Here is a 23,930-nt window from a genome sequence, read left to right on the forward strand (position 1 = left end):
TTTCTGTGTGCGTGTGCGTGTGTGTTTTTTATATATTTTGATCCCTTCTTCGTTTGCTCTTCTGTGTGCTTTCCATCGATCTTATTTCCGCGTTTGTGTGTGTATTTCAAGACATTTTTTATTCTGAGGAAAAAAAAACGGGCACTGCGTTATTCGACCAAATCCGATTCCCCCCCCCCCTCCCACTCCCCTCACACACACACACTACCGACGCTTGGCCTCGATCATTGTTCAATAAAATCCCCGCGTCCCCACCCCTCTTTTTTTTTGCCCCCTGTTCTCTTCCCTGTGGGCCATTTGATCAATCCTCGTTTCCAGGAGGGTGTAGTCATTGAAGAAGGTGTCATTCATCCATATATATATATATATACATACACACGCACCCGCCACCCATCATACCATAAACCCCCCCCCCTTTCCTCTCCCCTCCCTCCCTCCCCTTTTTTTCTTTTTTTTCGCTCGGAAGAAAAAAAAAAAAACGTCCCTTGCTGTCCGTTTCATTTTTGTAACCCCTTCTAGCGCACTTCTACCTCCTTCATCGACTTCCCTGTCTGTCTGTCTGTCTGTGGTACACCGCCCCTCCTCCTTTTTTTTCTTTTCCCCCCCCCCTAACCCCCCCGCCCCCTCAGCGCTGCCATACGGGCATTGACATCGTCATTTTCTCACACGCAACTCGAATATGCTTCGCAACACGATTCGGCTGGCGAGTGTCCTTGGCGCCCAGCGCCTCGGCAGTGATTTGGCTTACCACAACAGTGGCCTGATTGCTAGTCGCTGTAGAGCCGTTGCGGCCCCGTTCGCCACTACAGTGGTGTCATCCAACCACGCACTGAGAACATGCTTGAGATCCGTGGCGGTGACCACGGCAACGGCACAGCATATCCGCTTTTCCTCCACAAGCTCAACCTCCGCCGCTTCGGTTACCGCCAAGTCGACCACCGACGATGAGGGGAAGCGCATCTACAGATCGGTGATGCCGTCGGTGATAAGCCGAGTAAAAAAGGAGAGGACTCTCTACGAGTACGTGATGAGGCGCTTGAAAGAGAAGGACCCGAAGCGAATAGCCACCGTTCAAGCAGAAAGTGGAAAGGAATTGACCTACGCAAAACTTATCCAGGCCACCGACTGGTCGGCGCGGGCCCTCTATCATTATGCCAAGGTTCGGAAAGGTGACGTGGTGTGTTTGTGCATGTTGAACACTATTATTTACGGCGCCGTGGTTTACAGCGCGTTGCGCCTCGGCGCCATTGTCTCGCCCGTGAACGCCATCGCCGAGCCGGCGACACTCGCGTACTTTATGGAGGTGAGCGGCGCTAAAGTTGTCCTCGGCATGCACTACTTCCGCAAGCAGTTGGAGGAGGCGGTCGCCATTTTGGAAAAAAACACCGGCAGGAGGGTCGAAATTCATTACCCAGAGGACTTCTTCAAGAGGTGGTACATATGGCCTGTGCCGCGCACCTACGACGGGCTACAGGGCGCCACCCTCGACGACACCATCCTCATCCCTTTCTCTAGCGGGACCGGCGGCATGCCAAAGGGGGTGAAGCTGTCCAACCGTGCACTCATCACCAACTCGGAGCAAGTCGGGGATGGCTTCAGTTTCTCCCAGAAAGACGCGTGCGTGGCGGTTTTGCCCTTTTTCCACATTTATGGCTTCACCGTCTGCCTCAACGCCACCTATGTTCATGGGGTGAAGCAAATTGTTATGTATAAGTACACCGTCGAGGACTACCTCAAGGCGTGTGAGAAGTACAAGGCCACCGTCAACCCAGTCGCCCCGCCCATTCTTATCTCGATCCTCAAGAACGAAGACCAGGTAAAGAAGACGGATCTCTCATCTATCAGGCAGTTCTGCTCCGGCGCCGCACCGCTTGGCGCTGAGACGGTGCGGGAGCTAAAGAAGATACTGCCTAACGCAGAGTTTGTGCAGGGATACGGTATGACGGAGATGGCGCCCGTCGTGACGGCGCCCTACCGGGAGGCCAAAAAGACGCCAGGCACCTGTGGCGTAATCGTGGGGGACACGGAAATGCGCATCGTGAAGGTGGACGACGACCAGCAGAGTGGCACCGACAAGTCCGCCGGCATCGATGTTGAGCCCGGTGCAGAGGGCGAGGTGTGGGTGCGTGGCCCACAGATGATGAAGGGGTATTTGCGCGACGAGGACACGGCTGAATGCATGCAAGATGGCTGGTATCGCACGGGCGACATCGGCAAGCTACTGGAGAGTGGTGAGCTGATGATCACGGACCGCCTGAAGGAGCTGATCAAGTACAAGGGCTTTCAGGTGTCTCCGGCTTCTCTGGAGGCGCTCTTACTGACGCACCCGTGGGTGAAGGACTGCGTTGTGATTGGCGTGCCGGACCCACGCGACGTGAGCTTTGAGAACCCGCGCGCGCTCGTCATGCTACAGTCCTCTGTGTCGCCCAAGGACGCCGTCCGTGCGTCGGACGAGCTGTACCGCTTCGTGATGAAGCGCATGCCGCCGCACAAGCGGCTGCATGGCGGTGTGCGCATTGTGGACGAGATTCCCCGCAACCCCGCTGGCAAGCTGCTGCGTCGGAAGGCACGCACGGATGAGGCGGCGCTGATCAAGTCCCAGATGGAACAGTCGAACGCGACCAGAGCCGAGTCCTCCAAGGAGGCTGCAAAAGTGACAGTGTCAGGGTAATCAAGCGAAACACAGGGATATCCACACACATATGAATACAAACATGTCTGTGTGTGTGTGTGTGTGTGTGTGTGAAGTGGTGGGAAGTGAAGGAGTGGACGCTCCGAAGAGCGTGTTCTCTCCCCTTTTTTTCTCCATTTTTTTCTTGTTCCATGAAGTGCTCACCCCCTTCTCAACTGGTGCGCGACGCACGCATCTGCTACGTGTGTTTGTTGCCTCCGCTCTTCCCCCGAATCGATGGCTCCCTATTATCATTTTTCATTCTATTTTTTGCTTTTTGCTCTTGTAGACACCAGTCCCCACCCCACCACCCCCAATTTTCTCTCCCTCTCTCTCTCTACCTCCCCCTTTTTTTCCCTTTTCGTGTGAGGAGAACAGGCACGCCAGAGCGTGGGATGCGTACATATATGTCGTTTTGTATGCACTCCCTCATACTTTGCGTGTCTGTTATTTCTTCGAACCATTGTTTGATTCCCCCCCCCCCTCCTCCTCTCCCCATCTCTTTGTTCTTCACCGAGAGTCAAGCATCGCCTTACCCGCAGCGCCACGCATGTTTCCCTTCTTCCCCCCCCCCCCCCCTCCCCCTCAGACACACAGAGAGCAGCGCGCCATGAACTCTTCGGTGTACAGGCCACACATCAATTCATCGAACTCCTCCCCCTGTCGATGTACCCACCCATGTCAAAGGTCAAGGGGCTCAAGAAAAGGGTGGCATACCATTTCTCTATGATATCACAGACTCGGAGCAAGACCTCAGCCCACCCCCCCCCTTCCCGGAAGTGTGTATCTGTATGTGTGTGTGTGCGGTGTTGTATACGGCACGTCCCCAGCACGTCCGATCAGACAGACGCAGCGCAGGCGCGCGAAGCACGACAAGGGCACACAGACTTTCACCATTGGGTCTGCCTGAGCTCAGTAAAGAGCTCGTACATCATTTTCGTGGGATGCAGGGGGCTTGAGGCGGGAGGGGAAGGGAGAGCGAAACATAGCGTGTGGGTCGAATTCAGAATTTTTGGAATAAATCCAACCTGGAGCCTCTCAGCTGCCCCATATAGTTGTTCTGGCATGCACTTTGGCCACCCCTTGCTACCATTCGCACGGCAATCACCACCGACTCCGCCCGTGAGAAGAAGGCCTTGGACGTGGATCTCCAGGATGAAGGCATGCCATGCACTCAAGTCTCTCTGCTGCAGATGGTGTAGCGTGTATAGAAGGACGAAATCCGGGTGGACTAGACGAGCCCGAATAACGCTTGGGCCCGACTCGACAGCAGAGTGAAGCTTCGTTCCCGGGGACAGAAGTATAGGTATCGTGGGGGAATGAGAGGCAAACGAACTGTGGTGGTACGCATCCACGTGCTGGAGTCGTACGCTGTACAGCAAAGAAATTTAAAGTAAAAAACGACTTCGGTGTGATTTCTTTTTTTTTTGTGGGACGATCTTTCGCCATTGTCCGCATGCTTCCCCCCCCCTCCCTCCCTCCCCCCATTCTGCGCTCTCATACACGTGTGCAGCTGTTTATCACAGCTGCTGCTGACTGCACCGCAACTAGGTGACCTTTAAGTGGAGCCCCTCTTCACTCTTCATTTACGTGCGCTGGTGTTTTTTTTCGTTGTTGTTTGTTCTTCTCCCTTGCTAGTTGTGGTTGGCGTTACAACTGTTAGAAAGTTTCGCAAGTCGTAAAGACTCCATTGCGGCGCCGTTCCCCCCCTCCCTCCCCCTCATGCTTCTCCCTACCCCCCCCCTCCTTTCCTTCCCACGAAGGAATCTCCCTGTCGTTGTTGAAATAGCTAAAAAAACGAAACTGCTTTCTCTCGTACATCCAAGCTCGATGGGGAGCGCGCATGCTATACATATTTTTTTTCGGATTTTGTGTAGTTGTGTGTGTGTGTGTGTGTGGCCTGCCCTGTGTATCGCATATAGGCTTTTGTTGTTGCTCTCCCTTCCCCTTCTTCTTCCCCCCCCCTCCCCACCCCACCCCGAAATGTGTGCTTGGATTTACAGCTTGCGTCTTGGTTTGAGTGCTGATGGGCGGGTGGTGGGTTTGCGTCTGCTCGTTTATTTTTGTGGGTGTAGCGCACCTGGAGAATGGTGTTCTCTTCCCGTTGCTTTGACCTTCGGGCGTCGTCTATGCGTGCGCCGTCGCTTGGCAAACTATCTGAATACTCGCCAGCCAGGTGAAGATCTGCAGAGAGTTGGTGAAAGTGACAGAGAGAACCGAGATGAGCGTAGGTGTGTGTGTTTGTTTTTTTTGAGCGTGTGTGAGGGGAAGGTCTTGTTCTGTCTGTCTGTGGACCTGGATGACTGCTTTGTTGTCGTTGGTCCTTCACCCCCTTGATAAATATGCTCGCCCCCCCCCTCCCTCCCTCCCTTCCTCTCCATCTCTCCATCTCTTTCTCTAACTCCTCCGCCCTTTACGTTGGACAGCAGTCATCCTCACCCTCGTTTCTCTCTCTCACTCTCTCTCTTGTGCCTCTACTCTTTTTTTATATGTGGCGTTTCCTCTATATAAGGGAGAAGAGGTGGAGCTGACAGATCACCGTTACTTGAAGAATTCGAAGCAAACGGCAGCCCCCCCCCCTTTCAAACACGCTGGCAGTTGGAATTTTTGTTGTTGTTTTCGTTTGAGTGGCTCCTACGGGGTTTATCTGCCTGCGTTCCCTTCGCCACTCTTATTAGATCTCACACGCTTTGAGCCCCCCTCCCCTCCCCTCCCCTCCTCCTCCTCCATCCCCCCTTCTGTCTTTTTATCTTTTTTATGTATCCCTTTTCATCATATTTCACGCCTTTTATTCACTTCTCCGAGTGTCACACAAAAACGCTCGCCTGCCGTCTCCGTCGGACACCCTCTTCCACTCTATGACCCCAAGGATAATGTGCAATACTCTGTTCCTTCGACTTCGAGCCCCCACCCCACCCCACCCCCCCCCCTCCGCCATCTCGTTGACGTTACGTGTGCTTATGTGGGCGGCATTCTGTGCGTGTGTCTCTTCTCCCTTCTCACCTTCGCTGACTCCATTTGACCCAGGACCACCTGGATGGGGCGAAGGGAAGACAGGCAGACACATCCTCAACCAAGTATTACTGTCTGCAGTAGCTCCACTCTGTGCGGATAGCGGAGCCAGCCCCCCCCCCCTCCTCCCTGTAGCTCTTTTGTTGTACAGGTGTAAGCGGTGTCGCTCCTCGCGGCGGTGGGGGTTGGGGAAAGAAAAAGTAGTAATGCTGATGAGTGGACGTGCACAACGTCTGGGTGTATCCCGTTGGGTCCCTCCATTTTTCCCTCCACCCCCTCTCCCTCCTCTTCCACCCGCCGTGCACACACACACACATATATATATATCTGAAATGTGGTCTACGCATCGATGTGTGGAATCGCGTGGGGCGAGTGATTCATGTAGCTGAATGACGTCTTCTTGGTGCTTACACGCACACCGATAGACATCACACGCACACACACACACGCACAGGCGCACACACACACACACACACACACACAGGCACACACGCACGGCAACGATGACTTCTGTGGTGGTGGTGTCTGCGTCGTATGACAAACAGATACGGATCTGGGACGCTGCGTCAGGTCGAAACATCAAGAGCTTTGTCTTTCCGGACTCCCAGGTAAACAGTCTCTGTCTTCTACCTGATACGGGCTATCTGGCGGTGGCCGGCTTTGGGGCCCTGCGCTTGTATGACCTCTGCTCCTTCCTGCACAACAGCGGTGGCGGCGCTCGAGCTGGCGTTGGCGCAGGTGCTGCTAGCAACAACAACAGCAGCGCAAATCAGGCCCCGGCGATCTTCTCCTCGTTCGAGAGTCCGAGCTCCATGAACTTCACGAGTATGGCGACGATACCATTTTTTCGCAACGGCGGCAGCGATGATCAGGCCAGTGCTCTGTCTGGCTCCGCGCGTCTGCTGGATGACTCGGCTTCGTCGGTCATACTCGACGATCGACTTCTCAGGACTGTCGTCATGGCAGACACGGTCGAGTTACTAGACAGCTCGCGGCGCGAAGTCTCCTTCATCCTGATCGCAACAAGCGAAGACGGGCACATCCGTTTCTTCGACACACGACCCGCTGTGACGCTGCGCTTGTTGAAGGACATCGCCACCGGAGCCGCCATCACGTGCAGTGCTGTGTCCCCGGACAACCGTTATTTGCTGACGGGAAATCAGATGGGACAGGTCTCCGTGTGGCACCTCCCCTCCATCGTTGCGAGCGTCGCGCTGGAGATGAAAGATCACCCGCACCACAAGATGGCAGCTTCGACCACAGCGAGTCGAGTATCGGGCGGCAGTCCAATCGCCGCTACAGGCGGCGCAGGCACCACCACGGTGGGGGAACCAGGCGCCGTTGCGGCGGCCGCCGCAGAAGAGGAGCGTGCAAAGGCGTTTGGCCGTAAGCCGCTCCAGGACATGAACTTCACGAACGACTACAGCGCCATCCGCAGCGTTGCGATCGAGCCGCTCGGCCGGTGGGCGGCTGTGGCAACCAACGCCGGCAAGGTGCATTTTATCCGACTTGCTCGTGACGCATCGGTGTGCGGGAGCAAGGCGGACTCACTATCCGCCCAGTGCGCCACTCAGCGCGAAGCCATCGGCGTTGGTGCCAACAACGACGCGCCTCCCACACCACAGGAGCAGCAAGCGCCGCGCGCCTCCAGCCCCACTGGCTCCATGCATCCATCGTCGCAAAATAGCCCTGTACACGCCTCAGTGGCTGCGAGCGCCGCCGAGTTGCCGTCGACGCGGCTGGCACTGACAGCGGGTGCGGGCTCCAAGAGCGAGGGTGGAATGGTCAACAATAACTACCACGGCCCGCGTGAGACCATCTACCGTTCCGCCTTGGCGGTCAATGAGCTCAGCTCAAATGCACAACGCGCCTCGGATGCCAGTGGGAACGGCACCGGCCCCACCAGCAGTGCCTCGCACTCCAACAGCATGGGCGCCGCTCTCTTGGAACACATCGAGCAGCAGCATCACCAAAGCGCGTGCAACAGCTGCATCAACCGCCCCGACGGACACGCCTCCGCCGCACACGCCGCGCCATACGACCAGCTAGGGGAGCACCATTCGGCTGCAGAGATCCTATCTGAGGAGCTCGAGATGGAGGTCTTCGACACGCTCGTGGCGCACCACAAGTACATCCTACGCGTGCTCATCTCGCCCAGCTCGCAGCTGCTCGTGACGTGCAGTGCCGACTACTCGGTTGGTCGGTTTTTAGTGCCAGCCGCGCTGCGAGTACCGTCTTCAGCGGCGTCTTCCGCCAAGAGCCGAACCTCTGGACAGAGACACACTGCACAGACAGCAACGAGTTCGCACTCGCAACCTGTTTCTAGGCCTTCGAGTGAAACCCGGAACGACGACCAGGAGGTGACGGAGTCTGACGTGCGTGACTGTGCACTCGGCCCTTCTTTTGCGTCCACGCAGGAACCACATCCACTGACGAGCTCGCGTATAGGGAACAGCAGCGATTATCAGTCTCGGGTGCAGCAGCAACAGCAACAGGGAGAGTTGACGGACTCGAGGACAGGCAACAGTGCCTCTAAAGAAAACGCAACAACCGCCGTTGTCACTGGTGAGGACAACAGCAACACCCCTCCACGCAACGAAGCCCTCCTCAGTACCGCTACCCACTCCTTCGACGACACCGCCAGCCCCTCCGTAGACGGTGGCATCGGCGACGAGTCGTTGAAGCAGAACATGGTGTTCCAACCCCTCAAGCCGCTCTCCGGGCACAACCGCTGGGTTTGGGATGGCGTGTTCAGCGACTGCAGTAACTTTTTGTTTACAGCAAGCAGCGACAACACACTGCGCATGTGGAATGGGCTCATGACAGATCGCCCCCAGTCGGTCAGTTTTGTTGGGCACACCAAACCCGTCGTGGCGGTGCTTCTGTGCTACGACAAACAGCGCCCAAACAGCGCATAGGCCGGGCCCCCCCCCCCACTCGAGGTAATTTTTTGTGCTCACATGTCCTCGCAAACAAATAAACATCACAAAAGGGGGTGTGTGGGAGCATGACGTATATGGCGCGTGTGTCTATCGCCATATGCAGCGGCCGCGTACATCTACTTGGGGATACTGTGTGTGTGTGTGTGTGTGTGTGTGTGTGTGTGTGGCTGTGGGGGAGCATCCCTACTCGTGCTTCATTGCAATCATGGTGACTCTGACGTTGCTGCCGTTGCGGAGGAGCGACAGTTGGTGTTGATCAAACACTTTTGGTGGTGTTTAGGGCAACGCCCATTCCCCCACTCCCCCCCCCCCGTCCACCACCAAGCTTTGATGTTTTTCTTGGAGTATAATCCACAGAGTTTGATGGAGCTGAACATTGTCTCTTCACTTTTTTTTTGGTGTGTGGGTGTGGGTGTGTAGGTGTCTTTATTGGGGAGGGGGGGGGGGGCTGATGCAACTGATAAATGATTTGCCTCACGTTCTTGTGACACTTGAAGTAGACCACTTTTATTTCTTTGTTGACACACATTTCTTCTCGACCCTTTTATTTGTCGGTGAGTCTCCCTCCCCTCCCTCCTTCCCCCACAACACACACCACACACCTTTTTGTTAATCCCTCATTTTACATATTACTAGTTCGGATGAGAACTCTTCAACATGCAAATCAAAAACGAGAAAACTACACACACACACACACACAACAGACACGCGTTACACAAGAAAAAAAAATGCAAGGTGAAAACAGGGGAGAAGAAGGCGCACGCGCCACGTAGATATTTTGTCGCACGTGCGATCGACTCCTCCTCTCAACTCCCCATTGTGCCCTATGTTTCTCTGTCACCCCACCCCACCCCTCTCCCGCCCCACGACACGACCGCCTATGGATATTCGTGTATTTCATTCACATTGTCTTCCTCCCATCCGTCCCTCCTCCTCTCCCCTTTGGTTCACGGTGCACATGCGTGTGGATCTGTGACTGTGTCTGTATTGAGTGAGTGTGTGTGTGCTTGTATCCCTGTACGTGGAGCTCCCCAATGCGTACATCCTCGTGCACGTATATATATGCATATGTATGTATAGAACGCATACACATATACACGTACATACCCACCTAATGCCTCACACACCCTGTCCTCTTTGAGAAATATCCATCAAGTCTGCCCCCATCCCATCCCCTCCCCTCCCCGGGACAACGCACGCACTCGTTTGGGTAGAGGCGGAAAGCCCGTTGACGATACCTTCAATCCTTCGTTTTGCTCACTGGAAGCGTCCATGCACGTCCCGACCATTCTGGTAGGGCACGTGTGGCACACACTCCCTGTCAATGCGCTTCGTCTGCGCCGCCGCCTCAACGCCTCGGCAGCAGTGGTAGCATCACTCCCCTGCGCCCTACGGGGGTCACAGCGCCAGGCCAGCAGCACTACTGGCTCCTTCAAGGATAAGGACGGAGAGGGCACGGATGCAAAGCATCACGTAGACGCCAAAGGGAAAGCTGCGCACCCCTCTGCGACCACAACCCCTGCTAAAAATGGAGCCACCCACGGCTTTCAGGGCTGGAAGCGATTTGACGCGCCCCCCAGCGGCGACCCCGACACAGGAAGCGCCACGAGCCCGTGTAACCCACCGCCGTCTTCCTCCTCCTCCTCCTCCCTCTCCACTGTCCAAGATGCTACGTCTATCGTGGACGCCAAAATGCGCAATGACGAAGCTCGTCGACAGGCGACATCGGCGCGACTCATGGACATGTTTACGGAGAGCGCACGACACGATCAATGGATGCAAGAGCAGCACCGGCAGTCGCGGAAAAGCTACGAGTACACGGCGGAAACGGCACCGGCGCGGCTGGTGCGCTCGCCCTCCCACACCGTAAAGTCTAGTCAAAGTGAATACGCCCTCGACGAAGATGAGGGCAGCGATCGTGTCCCGGACATGGCGGATGCAACGGCGGCAACGGCGTTGACTGCCACCGTGGGCGCTGAAGTCTTGGAGCAGGAGCTGTTGGACGACAACTTTCTGTACTACCCGCCTCTAAAAACCACCAACGAAGGAGGTGCGGTCGAGGAGGTGAGCACTGACCTGCGTGAGGAGCCGACGCGCTACGTCCCTGGTCAGCAGGTCATTCCCCCTGGCTTGACGCGCTACCGCGTCGATGTGCAGTATCAAGGCAGTGACTTTGATGGGTGGTACAAGTCGGTGCAGCGCACAAAGCACCCAACACACGCTGCACCGGTTGACAGCACCGCCACTGCTGCAGCAGACTATGGCACCGGTTCTCGCCACTTCGCCAGGGTCGTTCTTGAGGAGGCGCTGGCTGTCGCACTCGACGTGCCTACAGTAAACGTCGTTGCCGCTGCCATTCCAGAAACAGGTGTGTCGGTGCGTCGCCTGACGTGCCATGTGGACGTGCCGAGCGAGGTGGAGCTTCAACCACGCACCATACTGCAGCGAGCCACGCTCTGGTTGCATCAACGTCGGCAGCCACTCGCCATTCTCAGCTGTCATCCCTGCCGTAATCAGGATTTCCATGCCCGGCATAGCGGGGTGCGGCGAGTGTACTGCTACCGTATTCTGAACCGAATTGCACCACCCCTATTCGATGCAGGGTTGCAGTGGCACGTCGACCGCTACCTCGATGTACCGCGCATGCAGCGCATGGCACGTCTTATGGAAGGGACACACGACTACGGCTTCTTTGCTGATCCCAAAATGGCGAATGCGTTGCGTCGCGCCGCTGCCTCGACTGGAAGCGGTCGCGGGGGGCCAGTGGTGTCCTCGGCGTGCAGCGCGGAGCATGAGCCCCTCACGTGCCATGGTCTGGCGCCTGGCGAGGCACCCGCGGCGCCGAAGGTCACTATTCAGCGTGGTCTTTCTCAACTCGAGCGCGCGGCAGCCTTGCCGACATTTAACGAGTACGGTCAGCGCGTCATCACGTATCAAGCAAAGCCGCACGAGTATCACCGGGCACGGACGAACCTGCCAACCATCCGCACGCTGGACAAGATCGAGGTGGTGCGGCAGGAGGACGAGGTGCTCATTTGGTTTGTCGGGCAGTCCTTCCTACGCCATCAGATCCGCAACATGGTGAGCGTCCTCAAGGCGGGTGGGCATGGCCTCTGGAATGATCAGGAGCTCCAGCACACTTTCCAGAGAGGTTTCGAAGTATCGCGCAAGAAGTTCAAACGCGAGCGCCTGCCCCCCGCCCCTGTACATGGTCTCACGTTGTGGGACGTGGAGTACCCCGCGCAGCACAGGTCAGACTTTGTGCCCTACGTGGATGCAGGTCCGTACGAGCCGTTGGACATCTCCGTGCAGCACTAGCGCTGGCACAACTGGGGGGGGGGGGTCAATACGCCAAGGTGCGATGAATCCAAGGGAGGCTTCGTGGGCCGTCTTTCATTCATGCGCGCAGAAGTTGGCGTAGAGTTGTGGGAACAGGAAAGGGATGTGGAGAACGCTCTAGGCTACAATTGAGCATACAAAAAAGGAGTCGAGGGTGATGTCGTGACTTGCGTGATACACCCCCCCACACACACACACACACGCACAGAAAAAAAAAAAGTAAAGTAAAAAAATGTTTTCCCTCCCCCTTCCCCCCCCCCTCTTCACAGTTTATCTCCCCCTCTCCTTTGTGTGTGCTATTGGAGCGGTGGATCACGCACCTAAACTCGTGCTTCTGTGCTTGAGATAGGCACAGAGGCTTGACTGGTAAGACGAAGACATCATCACAACCACGTCATGTATGCGACGCGCCGGGCTGCGTTTTATCCTTTCTACGCTCTGCAGTCTTTCCTATCGAGCGCTCCAAACGTTCTCAGCAGCGCTCCGGGGGGGGAGGGGGAGGGGGCCTTGGACGATGGGGCTGTACTCAAGACGACGAGAGAGCGCTGTTTTGCAACGCAAAGAGGCAAGCAGACCTGTACATGCCTGTGGGTGGCAACCCTTCACCTCCCCCTCCCCCTCCCCCCCCCTTCGGTTGCCCCTGTATACCTCCCTCTTCTCCCCATCACTCCCGCGCTGCTCATACACGCGTGTTTCTTCAGTCCTTACCGGCTCGCCCACGTGCCTCTCGCTGAGCTCACCCATTTCTCTCTCCGGCTGTACATACATATAATATATATATATTATATATTATATATATACTGTTGTTGTTGAGAGGGGGATTTGGTTGCAGAAGGCACCAACACCCACACACGCAACCAACTCATCCGCGCGCACACGGACGCAAGGGAAGAGGTCCTCACCACCACCACCACCACCACCAACCACTAACCCCCCCTCCCCCCCCCTTTTTTTCCCCTCAAAGATGTACCGTGCGCACAGCAAAGACATCAATCGGAACAAAAGTTTTCACCCCCTGACGTTTGGCAACCTGCGCCGCGTCGAACAACTCAAAGAGGCCTTCGAACTCAACAAGGAAAAGGCTGCAGAGCGGCAGAAGGAACTTCAGCGCGATCAAGAAGAACGTCGCTACGATGAGCTGCTGCTTGCAACGTCTGCGGACTCGCGGAACGGCGAGCTCGCACGCTACCGACAGACGCGGAACATCTTCGCTGCCGAGTACGAGGCAGACGCCAAAGCAGCAACGGGTGCGCCTGCAAAGTCACCGCAGCAGTCCTCAGAAACAAGCAAACAAGAGACGCCGATACAGTTGCCGTCCGGCGCGTCCTCTCCCCTCAACAATTTTCTTAGCAAGTTCAAGAAGGAAGAAGCCCACGGGGCGACGCGTGGCCTTGTAAAGACGGAGACTCAAGAAGACACCACCACCACCACGGCCACACCCAATGAGGCAGACCCGCCCATGAGGAAGCGGCCACGAGATGACACAAACGGCCACACCACCACCACGACCACCGACTGTAGCAACGGTGGTGCGAGTGCGCCCGCTACTGGTTTTGTCACGAGCGCGGAGGCGGCGCAGCTGCGGAAGGAACTGAGCCTCGCACAGAAGCAGCGGCACGACCCGCTCATGCGGGTGAAGCAATACCAAAATCGGTGCGTCGCTGCAGCAGCCACAAGACAGCAGCGTCAGGAGGAAGAGACCAGCGCAAAGGCAGCGCGCGGCGATGACAAGGAGATGCTGCAGAGCCGCATCCGCAAGCTGCTGGCTCTCAAGAAAAAAGTGGAAGAGTGAGGTGCAAAGGTACCGTTGGCTTATGTCCTCCTAGTTGGCAGGCACGCATACATGGTGTCTTGACATCACCCTGCGTATTCTAATGCAACGACGTGTCTCGCTGGATTGTTTTTTCCTTGCTATGTGCTTCATTCCTACTTGCTGTTGCTGCTTCTGTTGCTGCTGATGGCGACGGCGACAGGACGACAGGACCGCTCTGACCTACCCACCCATCCACATCCGACCACACACACCCCCTTTTTTCTGGGTGACAGGCTCGCAGGTTGTAATGACATATCTGTCTGCTCCACAGAAAAAGGAGGTGAGCGGGCAAACGGAGGGAAGAGAGGAGAGAATCAAACTTTAGTTTACAGATCGAGAGCGCGCCCATCGATCAATGTGTCTAGTCGCCCACCCATCAGGAAAGAACAAAATCCAGAGAACAGCGATATTGTTGTCGCTTTTTTATTGCTTACGCGAGGAAGGGGGGGAGGGAGGGAAGGGGGGATCTGCATCACCCAATCCTGCTCTCCACACTGCCTCTTTTTTTTGTTTTTGAATGCTGCTGCGTCGCTTTACACCCGCTTCATTACTTCATGTTTCGAAGACATCGACGGGAGACCCCCTTCTACGACGATGACCTACTCCTGTTTCTCCTACCCCCCCCCTCCTCCATTGTGTGTGTGTGTGTGTGCTTGGGGCCCACATCCAATATAGTTAAGTTGGTTTGGTTTACCGTTGAGCTCCTCCAACCAGGCATCGCCACCCTCTCCTTTAATTGTACACGCACACACACCCGCACACATTCGGAGCATCTTGCTTTCTTTTTGTATTTCTAGCTGGATTCAAACGCCAAGGAGGAAGGAGGAGAAAAAAAAAAGAAAAAGTGAAGAGGACCAAAAAAAAAAAAGATGCCCACCTTGGCAGTGGCAAAGGAATACATTTGCCGTCTGATCGGCAAGTCCTACACGGACGAAGAGTTCGATGACCTGTGCTTTCAATTTGGACTGGAGCTCGATGACATCACGAGTGAGAAGGAGATTTACATGCGGGAGCAGGGCAAAAGTGTAAAGGCCGACGCAGCTCCCATAGAGACCCCTGCGCACCTTTCGGAGGAGAAGCTGTACAAGATCGACACCCCAGCGAACCGACATGACCTCCTCACGGCGGAGGGCATGGCCTGTGCACTGAAAGTCTTCATGGGCACAATGCCGCTCCCAAACTACCGAGTACTCAACCGCGCGAACCCGCTCTACCGCATGACTGTTGAAAAAAGTGTGAAGAACGTGCGCGACTACGTGGTCTGTGCTGTCCTGCGCAACATCCGCTTCAACGAGCGCAGCTACAACAGCTTCATTGACTACCAGGAGAAGCTCCACGCCGGGCTGGCCCGCCGCCGCACTCTGGCCTCGGTCGGCACTCACGACCTGGACAAAGTGCAAGTGACGGACTTCATCTATGGCTGCCGACCGCGCGAGACAATCCGCTTCGTTCCACTGCGGCAGACGAAGGAACTGAACTGCGCCGGCGATGGTCTCACGCAGTACTACGCCGAAGACCGTCATATCAGCAAGTACGTGCCTCTCATCTCCTCGCTCCCGAACTACCCTGTGGTGTACGACGGCACAGGCAAGAACGTACTCTCGCTCCCGCCCATCATCAACTCCCACTACTCAGCCATCTCGGTGGATACGAAAAATATTTTCATTGAGTGCACGGCCCCGGATCACTACAAAGCGCAGGTTTTAGTAAACCAGCTGGTGTGTGCCTTCTCGGTCTACTGCGACGAGCCCTTTACGGTGGAGGCTGTGCAGGTGAGCTACGAGGAGCCAGCGCCGGATGGGACGACGTCACTCGTAACACCAACAATGGAGACAAAGGAGATGACGATGAACGTCGCACGCCTCAACTCTGTTATCGGCATTGACATGAAGAACGGCTCGGAGTGTGCGGTACTGCTCAAGAAGATGATGTACACAATCAAGGAGACGAATGAGCATGAAGTGACAGTAGTGGTGCCACCGGTGCGCACAGACGTCATTGGCGTCGCGGACGTGATGGAGGATGTCGCCATCGCGTACGGCTACGACAACATCACCTACGTCGAGTGCAAGACCCGCGGTCTTGTGACGCAAACACCGATCAACAAGGTGACGCAGCTGCTACGCACTGAGCTGGCCTGTGCAGGCTACATAGAGCTACTCACGCTGTCGCTCTGCTCGCACGCCGATGCGTTTGAGAACCTCGGCCGCGTGGACGACGACGTCGCGGCTCACATAGCCAACCCACAGACAATGGAGTTCCAAGTGTGCCGGCCGTCACTGCTCCCCGGGATTCTGAAGACGCTTGCAACAAATAAGTCGAAGCCGCTGCCGCAGCGCTTTTTTGAGTGCGCTGATGTCGTTCTTCTGGACAACGAGCATAACTTTCCGTCAATCCTGGAGATGAAGACAAACTACGAGTCCTGTGGTGCCCGCAACCAGAGCCATGTCGCCGCCGTGCACTGCAATGGCACCACTAGTGGATTCGAGAAAATCCATGGTCTTACAGAGCTCACTATGTTGAAGCTCGGCGTCCCGTCAAAGGCAGAGGTTCCAGGAGACTACGAAGGTGACTACTACACACTGGAAAAGGGCGCAGACGGCGCCTTCTTTCCTGGTCGCGCCATGGACATCATCCTTCACCGAGCTGGCCAGGCGGTGCGCATCGGGCACCTCGGCGTCATCCATCCGAACACGCTCAAAGCGTACGACATTCCGAGCCCATGCTCGTACATGGAGATCAACATCCAGTTCCTCTGTGTCCCTCTATGAAAGAAAAAATCCCCGTAGGCGCAGCGGCCGGTCGCGTGTGAGATGAAGATGAGAAAGAGGCTGGAGGGAAGAGAGAGGGGGTCACATAAACGAAACAGCAAAGTTGCCTGGAATCGGCAACAGCAATAGTCCAGCGAGTGTCTGTGTGCATGACTCTCTTTTTTCCCTCTCCCTCTCAACCCCCTCCCCTCCTCCTCCTCCTCCTCAGTCAGTTGAGAAGTGGGGGACCTGGGAGGTGTCAGATGGACTCCAGAGTGCTCACATTCCTGCGTCACCCTGCACCTCAATCCTGTGTGGGCTCACTCTACCCTAACGCACACGTTCCTGTCCAGCTCGTGACGGCCTTGGGGGGAGGGAGGGGAAACCAATGCAGGCTGTCTCAATGCTGGTGTCCATCTACCTTGGTTCATCTCCGGGGACACGCGCTCGCACGCTTCACTCTCGTTTCGTTGACTTCTCTTCCATTGCAACACTGGCAGATGGGGGGAGGGGAGGGGAAGGCGGCACGCACGCACATGCTCAGCGTAGTGGCGACGTGACGGAATCGAGTCGAGTAGAACCGAGAGAGGGAAGATGGGAAGTCGGCGATGGATTGGGAACAGTGAGAAGAAGGCGGGGGGGAGGAGGTCTTGATGATGCGAAGAAGCGTGTGTGGGGGGGGGGTGCGTGTTGTTCAGCTTCACAGGCGCAGATGTCACTTTGTGTGTTGCACCACGCACATCCTCCTCCATGAATGGACCAACTCCCTGTGTCGTCCAGATCTTCTCTGCCCCTGTTCAAATGAGGAGGAAACATGAGTTTTTTGTCCTACTCAACTCGCTCATCGTATCCCTACGTCTCGTACGCACTGCAGCGGCGGCGGCGGTTGCCTTTCCGCAATCTCCCACTCCCTGTCCTCTCATAAACACGTTTCAGCTATGCCGCACCTGTGCCCTGTGAAGGTACGGCAGAGGGACGCTCTCTCACAGGCAACGGGAAAGATTACTGGAGGAGAGGGGATGCTAAGGGATGACTGTCTAAACTTGTCTCTAACATTTTTGTGTGTTTGGGTTGTGTGTGTGTGTTTTTGTTTTTTGCCGTGTCTTGTTGTTTCAATATATATATACGCATGCGGGTGTTTCTGTCTGTGTTGGTGTGAAGGCGAGGGAGGGAGGGGGAGGGGGGGGGGGGCTTTGGTGTAACATATATATATTTATATATCTGTTCATCTCCCTCGTTCCTTGTCACTTCTGCGCCTCCCTCCCTCGCCACCACCGCCGCTGCCGCCATCATCATACACACCGAGGCACGCGTGTCGCTATGCATGCCTCACTGAATTAAAATCTTACAAAATTCACTCTTCTTATTTGTTGTTGCATCGTAATACCTCTGCCCTCACACACACACAGCGAGAAAGAAGGGGAGAGACGAGCGAAAGACATAGAAGGTGAAAAGAAATGGCCTCTGGAAGGTAGTCAACTTTAAATTTTCTTCGTTTTCACCTCCTCCTCCTCCTCTCTCCTCTTCCCCCCCCCCCCACCCCTCATCGTACAGCTCTTCAGATGGGGGCAACGAACAATGGAGGAGGGGGAGGGGGGAGGAGATACAGCTCAAGGCCGGCGACGGAAGCGGGCGAACGAACCGTGTTTGCTGGTTCGCAACATAAATTAGGTAAACCCATACACCCACCCCCTCGGTGCGCAAATCAAATATGACCGCGCATACGACGTGCTAAAAGGGAGAAAAAAAGTACTGAGGGAGTGGGGCGCGGGGCGCTGGGTGGGGGGGGGGGCGGGGGTGAGTAGAAACAGCCGTCCCCAGCGCTCCGCTTTCGGACAGTGCTTCTCTACCTTTGCAGAGACTCTATATGCTCTAGTGTGAAGATGACCTGCGAGAGAGTTGCCACACACAAGCTGCTCGACTATATCATTCCTGTCGAGAGTCATCGTCCATGCAGTTTCCCTTGTTGCGTTAGCATCTCACCTCACCTCCCCCCCCCCCACCCCCCGTCCCCTCTCTCATCTATGCCCTCCGCATCATCCGCTTCCTCCCTCACCCGTTTCTCCACCAAATCAAATACGAGGGAACAGTGATATATGCGGCTCTGTGAGAGAGTCCTCCCCCCCCCCTGAAATACTACAGCTGGAAGCTGTAGATTGGGCGAGTGTTCTTCGATGTGCGCATTCGTGCACACACACACACACACAACACAAACGCGTGCGCACGAAATCTCTAGCATCGCATTTTTGATTATCCCCGCCCTCCTCTGTGTCACTTACCCCCACCCCCACCCCAGTACACCACTGCAATACTCTGATCGCTGGTGGCCTTCCATATCATTCTGGCGAACCCAGTGGTGAACTGGATAGCGAAGCTCCGGCCAAACTTTCCTGGTGCCGCGGCGTCTGCTGTCGACGACGACGACGACGTCGAGGTTGATGAGAGACGGCCAACACTGACCCCCCCCTCCCTGTCTTCCTCCCCCACCCCCATAGACGAAGTATCGAGGAGTGTAGCTAGAGTTTACGCAAGTGAGATACTAACATATAAATATATATATACACGAGAGGCAGTTCACTTCAACATTGTTTTCTTCGTTTCTGTTGCACTTGCTGTCGGTGTGCTTGTGCGTACGCCATCGTTCCCTACATAGACGCTACCTGTATCACATATCTTTCTCTGCTAGCCGTCACTGCCGCCAGTGTCTCACTCACACACACACACTAGACATTGTTGCGGCGCCGTTCTTCTTCTTAGCTCCACACTCACCTCCCTCTCCCATTTTTCCGTGCTCGGGGCTTACCAACGCGCTTCTGCTATTTCGCTCTTTGCTGCTGTGGCGCTCCTCTCCCTTCCGCCCCTCCCACCACTCCACTCCCCTCCTCCTCCTCTTTCCCTTGCTAGTGGTGGAGAAGAGGGGAGAGAGACGTGACGAACCAGGATGAGGCAAAGTATTCTTTGGTGCACCCACCGGGGTACGATACAGTTGTCCGGTGCGAGGAGACCCCATGGGCTGAGAAGCAGCAACAACATTGCTGCTTACACAATTGACTCCACGAGGCGTACCTACCGCACGGCACCACATGCCCTTGCTGCCCTCCCGACCCCCACGTTCCTCGATTCTGCCATCCCTGCTACGACAACGGGTGGAGTGTTGCGCACCTGGCTGCGTTGCCGTGGCATGGTGTCTGCAGCGCGCCCGTGCACAGGCACCTGGCAGCATCGCTGCATTAGCTCTTCCTACACCAGCCGCATTCCCTGTGCCCGCTTTGGCGTGAGCACGGCGAGGCTGACGCGCGCCACCGGGCAGCCGAACCTGCCGGCGAACGCCAATATATTTCTCATCGATGTGCGCAAGAGCCAACGCAAGCCAACGAAAAAGAATCCCAAGTCCATCATGTCCTCCATAATCACTGCCCACCGCGCAGAGGCGCAGAAGGCCAAGGAAGAGCTTGAGAAGAATGACGCCTACACCCCACAACTAATATTTCTCTTCAGGACAGATGACTCAAAGAAGCAGGCTGCGCGACGGCAAGAACAGATGGACACCCATCTTCATGCGCTCGGCGCGCTAGGCGAGTTCCATGTCTGTGTACTCAATGGCACCATGTCCCGCAACTGGACACGCTTCTTCGACCCGCCGGCTGCGTCCGAGAATGCCATGTCCGGCCAAACGGAGCATGCACACCCAACTAGTGCACCGAATCTTGTGTCCGCTGCAGCGGCGGCGGCGGTCGGAGCTGCTGTTGAGCCTGCGGCCATGCCCCTCCGTTGTGCTGGCGATGCACCGGCAAGTCCTCTCCCCACCTCGGGAGATATCACGGATATAGAAGATGCGAATCGCACTGGGACCACCGAGGCCGTAGCTGTTGCTGCCTCTCCTCCTTTATCATCAAGCGGCGCAATGGCATGTTCCGCGGGCGCCACCACGGAGGCCCGTGACGTGGAGGATGGAGAGGAATGGGAAGAGGTGGAGGAGGTAGTCGAGGAGGATGTGGAGGGGGAGGACGGCGGCGGCGATGTCGGCACCGCCCAGTCTTGCGAAACAGCTGCCCGCGGAGACGAGTGGGAGGAGGTCCCCATGCCCACCAGCGCCGCAGCGACAGTGGCGCGTGCCGGGGCGCACGAAAAACAAAAAGACGCCACAGCGCCATTGGGTTCTAAAAAGACGGTCAACACAGTATGGGCACACGTAAAGAGAAATACACCGTCTGGGGACATTGCATCCCACGAGGAAGCCTCGATAGCCCCTGCAGAGGCCTCGCGGCAGGAGTCCCCGACTGTGGACGAAGAGAAGGCTGTACACATGGAAGATATCTTCGCTGATGACATTGACACGGAAGCAGCACCACGGGCTTCGCCACACCCAGCCGTGGAAGCCACAAAAATGCAAAACACTCCGCCTGACAGCGCAGCTGAAGCGCTTGACACCTCCATCCCTGACGCATCCCAACGGGACACACCTGATGGGAACAGCAGTGGAGTAGTACTCCCCGGTGAAGCCCATACAAATCTGTCATCGGAAGCAGCTGCCAAGGAGAGGGACCTGCCGGCGCACACTACAGACGCAGAGGAAGCGATGCTTTTGGGGGAATTGGAGGAGTTCGACATCGACGGGCCTTTAGGTGAAGGCACCGGTGCAGATACGCGGGTGTCGGGGGCTGAACCACTCTCGGTCGATGACACAGCCAAGGTGTGGTGCGCCCCAAACACTGACTGCGTAGAGCCACGGGCGGCACTAGCTGGCAGCCATATGCCTGCTGTAGGCGTGCGGGGTGAGGGCGACGGTGGTGCGGCTGGGGTAGAAGTACAGGAGGCGGAAAATGCAGCAGAGAAGGTCTCCAGTCATGTCAATGCTGATGGGGCAGCGACCCCAGCCACCGCAGTCGATTTTTCCTCGCAGACGGAGCAGGAAGATGCGGCGGCATGCGTAGCAGCAGAAACAGCAAACGACGCACCAACCTCAACTGTCTCGGTTCGCCACATTGCAGCTAGCGAAACTGGAGATGAGAACGCAGCAGAGAGGGTAGTGTCGACCACGGCCACTGAATGCACGTTGAAGCCTGCGATGCCACCGTCTCCTGTGCCCCCGCCGAAGCCATCGACTATTATGCCGGTGTACCCACACGTATTGTCACGGTTATACTACGCAGCATCGACAGTGTACCTCTCCGACCGCGCCTACGTCGAGCTGCCTGCCACGGCGAACGTGCTCGTAATAGACCATCCTGATTGGGATGATGCACACTTGGCGGATATCGAGACAGCACTGCAGCAGGTTGACTCGGTCGCTGGACATGTACTTCTCTACCCCGACGCCTACGCACCGCAGAGCGAACATGTGATGGGGGATGTGAACGCGTACCGCCGATCCCTCTTACCCTTTGTCTTTGTGTTCCGCACGCAGCTTTCTCTGGATGCTGCGATGGCGCTGCAGCGCCGCTTCACCAAGGCCCTACACGCGCGCCCCACAGTGGAGTGCACCGCGCAGCGGTCCCTGTTAGCGGGCAAAAACGATCGAACATCCGTGTGCGTGCTGAGTGCCACGGAGAGCGAGAAGGGAGGGGAAAACCCAATGCTGGCACCGCAGCCGCTGAAAGTCTCCCCGGCATCACTGGAGCCTTCCACACGGAAACCCGTGCCAGCGCACAGTGCCACAGCAGCGGACGGCAGAACTCCACCTCGTCGCGCAGTCCACTCGCCAATACATGAGAGCAGATCGACCGCGACGACGTTGACGTCGACGGCATATCGAACCCCATCAGCGGCGAGGCAGAGGGGGCAAAGGGAGGGTCGCACTCCTGGTGAAGCAGACGAGGCCGTACAAGGACTGTGGGACCTCCTGAATAGCGCCTCTCCCGTTTCCGCCTCTGTCCAGCGGTCTTCGGGAGTGGAAATGACGGCTGGGCAGGTGGAGCAAGCAAGTCGCCACAGCGGCCCTAATAAAGATGGCGCGGCTCCAGCAGAGGTGCAACAGCGACTCTCGACGACAGGCGCCCCTCCTGTGCCGGAAGAAACCGATTGGGCAGAGCCGGCCTACAACCGCACAGCGGGAACAAACGCTCCGAGAACACCGAGTGCTGATGCTACCGAAAGGAAGAAGACCGTGCCTGTCGCCCCCAACACTTGCGTGGACAGCACTCCACCCTCACAACCGCCTCGACTGTCGTACGCGCCGAGTCTTTTGAACGCTGGAGTCGCTACCCCGTTCTCCAGCCTGGGCACGCAAGCTGATGCCGCTGGCAGCGCAGGCGTGGCCCATCACGATTCTCCTGCGGCGACGCTGCAAACCGAGTCCGCCAAAGAAAAAGAGAGTGCGGTCACGCTGAGGCGTGGTCTTTTCAGCTTCGGCACCGTCGCCTTTGGCAAAGACAACGGCTACTACTACTCATCCGCGGCGCCGAGACGTCAGCGAACCTCCGGCTCTCGGCGGGGGTTGAGTGACACGGATGGCGGACTCGACTACGAGGACGAAGCAACGGACGCGGAAGACGGCTTTGCAACAAGCTCAGTTCTTGGCAGTGTAAGCGACTTGGGTCTTTATCCGGCAAGCGAGAGCGCAGCCGCCGCTGGTGCGGAAGCAGCACGCAAGAGCCGCCAAAACACTGGCGGGAGCTGTTTCACTGATGAGGAAATCGCCAAGATTGAGGAGGACATGCTCGTCGCGCAGGTCAGAAGAATGGAGAGGAAGGAACAACGCATGGAGGCGCGCAGGGCGATGCGGGAAAAGACTAACGAAGCGAAGACGCACACATCTTCCAGGATTGCCGCATCGTCGTCGACACCAGCTCCCTCGTCCACGCCTCCCACTGCCAAGCGCTCGCATATCCGAAAGCAGCGGTGGCACGGTGGTCGCGACACCTCCAACTCGTCCAAAGCGTCCGCTACAATACAGGAACAGGAGCGTGACGAGGACACACTCCTGGAGGATTTTGTGAACAGCTTGCTTGTCACGAGCAGTGGCAGCAGCAGCAGCAGCAGCAATAAAGGGTTCAAGGCCAAGAAGGCTAAAGCGAGTGTATCGTATAAGCCATCACAAGAGGTGGTGCGTGCGCCCAGCTACACATCAACGACGTCCACGGCGTCATCCTCGACACGCAAAAAAGGAAAATGGTTAGCACCACGCGTATAAGGAAACAGAAAGAGTGCGTGCGCGTGGGAACCCTCCTCGTGCACCTGTAGGCATCGTTGACTCTTGATGGATCCCCCCCACACACATACACACATACACACACATGCCACCATCTCACCCCACCCCCCACCCCACCCAAAAAAAAAATGGAAATAAAATATTAAACGGAAAAAAAACTCACATTGACCGACACAAAGTGCGCGCGGGTTCACGACTGGAGCCTTTTTTTCCCCTCACATGGGTACGAGTGAGGAGGGGAGGGGAGGGGAAG

At 56.5% G+C, this 23,930-nt stretch overlaps 6 protein-coding genes across 6 annotated transcripts; all 6 read left to right on the forward strand.

The window, feature by feature from the left end:
* Nucleotides 1-679: 679 nt before the first annotated feature.
* Nucleotides 680-2,671, forward strand: JKF63_05810 (uncharacterized protein; the record flags this gene model as incomplete). Its single annotated transcript, XM_067901764.1, has 1 exon — nt 680-2,671. One exon carries the CDS (start codon nt 680-682, stop codon nt 2,669-2,671), a length of 1,992 nt encoding a protein of 663 aa, XP_067757790.1.
* Nucleotides 2,672-6,186: 3,515 nt separating this feature from the next.
* Nucleotides 6,187-8,601, forward strand: JKF63_05811 (uncharacterized protein; the record flags this gene model as incomplete). The annotated part of the gene is made up of 1 exon (XM_067901765.1): nt 6,187-8,601. One exon carries the CDS (start codon nt 6,187-6,189, stop codon nt 8,599-8,601), a length of 2,415 nt encoding a protein of 804 aa, XP_067757791.1.
* A 1,296-nt stretch (nt 8,602-9,897) lies between these two features.
* JKF63_05812 (uncharacterized protein) lies at nt 9,898-11,943 on the forward strand (the record flags this gene model as incomplete). Its single annotated transcript, XM_067901766.1, has 1 exon — nt 9,898-11,943. The coding sequence occupies one exon, from the start codon at nt 9,898-9,900 to the stop codon at nt 11,941-11,943; it is 2,046 nt and encodes a 681-aa protein (XP_067757792.1).
* Nucleotides 11,944-12,928: 985 nt separating this feature from the next.
* JKF63_05813 (uncharacterized protein) lies at nt 12,929-13,756 on the forward strand (the record flags this gene model as incomplete). The annotated part of the gene is made up of 1 exon (XM_067901767.1): nt 12,929-13,756. The coding sequence occupies one exon, from the start codon at nt 12,929-12,931 to the stop codon at nt 13,754-13,756; it is 828 nt and encodes a 275-aa protein (XP_067757793.1).
* Nucleotides 13,757-14,646: 890 nt separating this feature from the next.
* On the forward strand, nt 14,647-16,548 carry JKF63_05814 (uncharacterized protein; the record flags this gene model as incomplete). The annotated part of the gene is made up of 1 exon (XM_067901768.1): nt 14,647-16,548. One exon carries the CDS (start codon nt 14,647-14,649, stop codon nt 16,546-16,548), a length of 1,902 nt encoding a protein of 633 aa, XP_067757794.1.
* Nucleotides 16,549-19,468: 2,920 nt separating this feature from the next.
* On the forward strand, nt 19,469-23,659 carry JKF63_05815 (uncharacterized protein; the record flags this gene model as incomplete). The annotated part of the gene is made up of 3 exons (XM_067901769.1): nt 19,469-20,273; nt 20,316-23,078; nt 23,109-23,659. The coding sequence occupies 3 exons, from the start codon at nt 19,469-19,471 to the stop codon at nt 23,657-23,659; spliced, it is 4,119 nt and encodes a 1,372-aa protein (XP_067757795.1).
* Between the last annotated feature and the right edge of the window lie 271 nt (nt 23,660-23,930).

The sequence above is a fragment of the Porcisia hertigi genome, chromosome 19 (assembly GCF_017918235.1).
Source record: "Porcisia hertigi strain C119 chromosome 19, whole genome shotgun sequence".
In the NCBI taxonomy this organism is placed as follows: Eukaryota; Euglenozoa; class Kinetoplastea; order Trypanosomatida; family Trypanosomatidae; genus Porcisia; species Porcisia hertigi.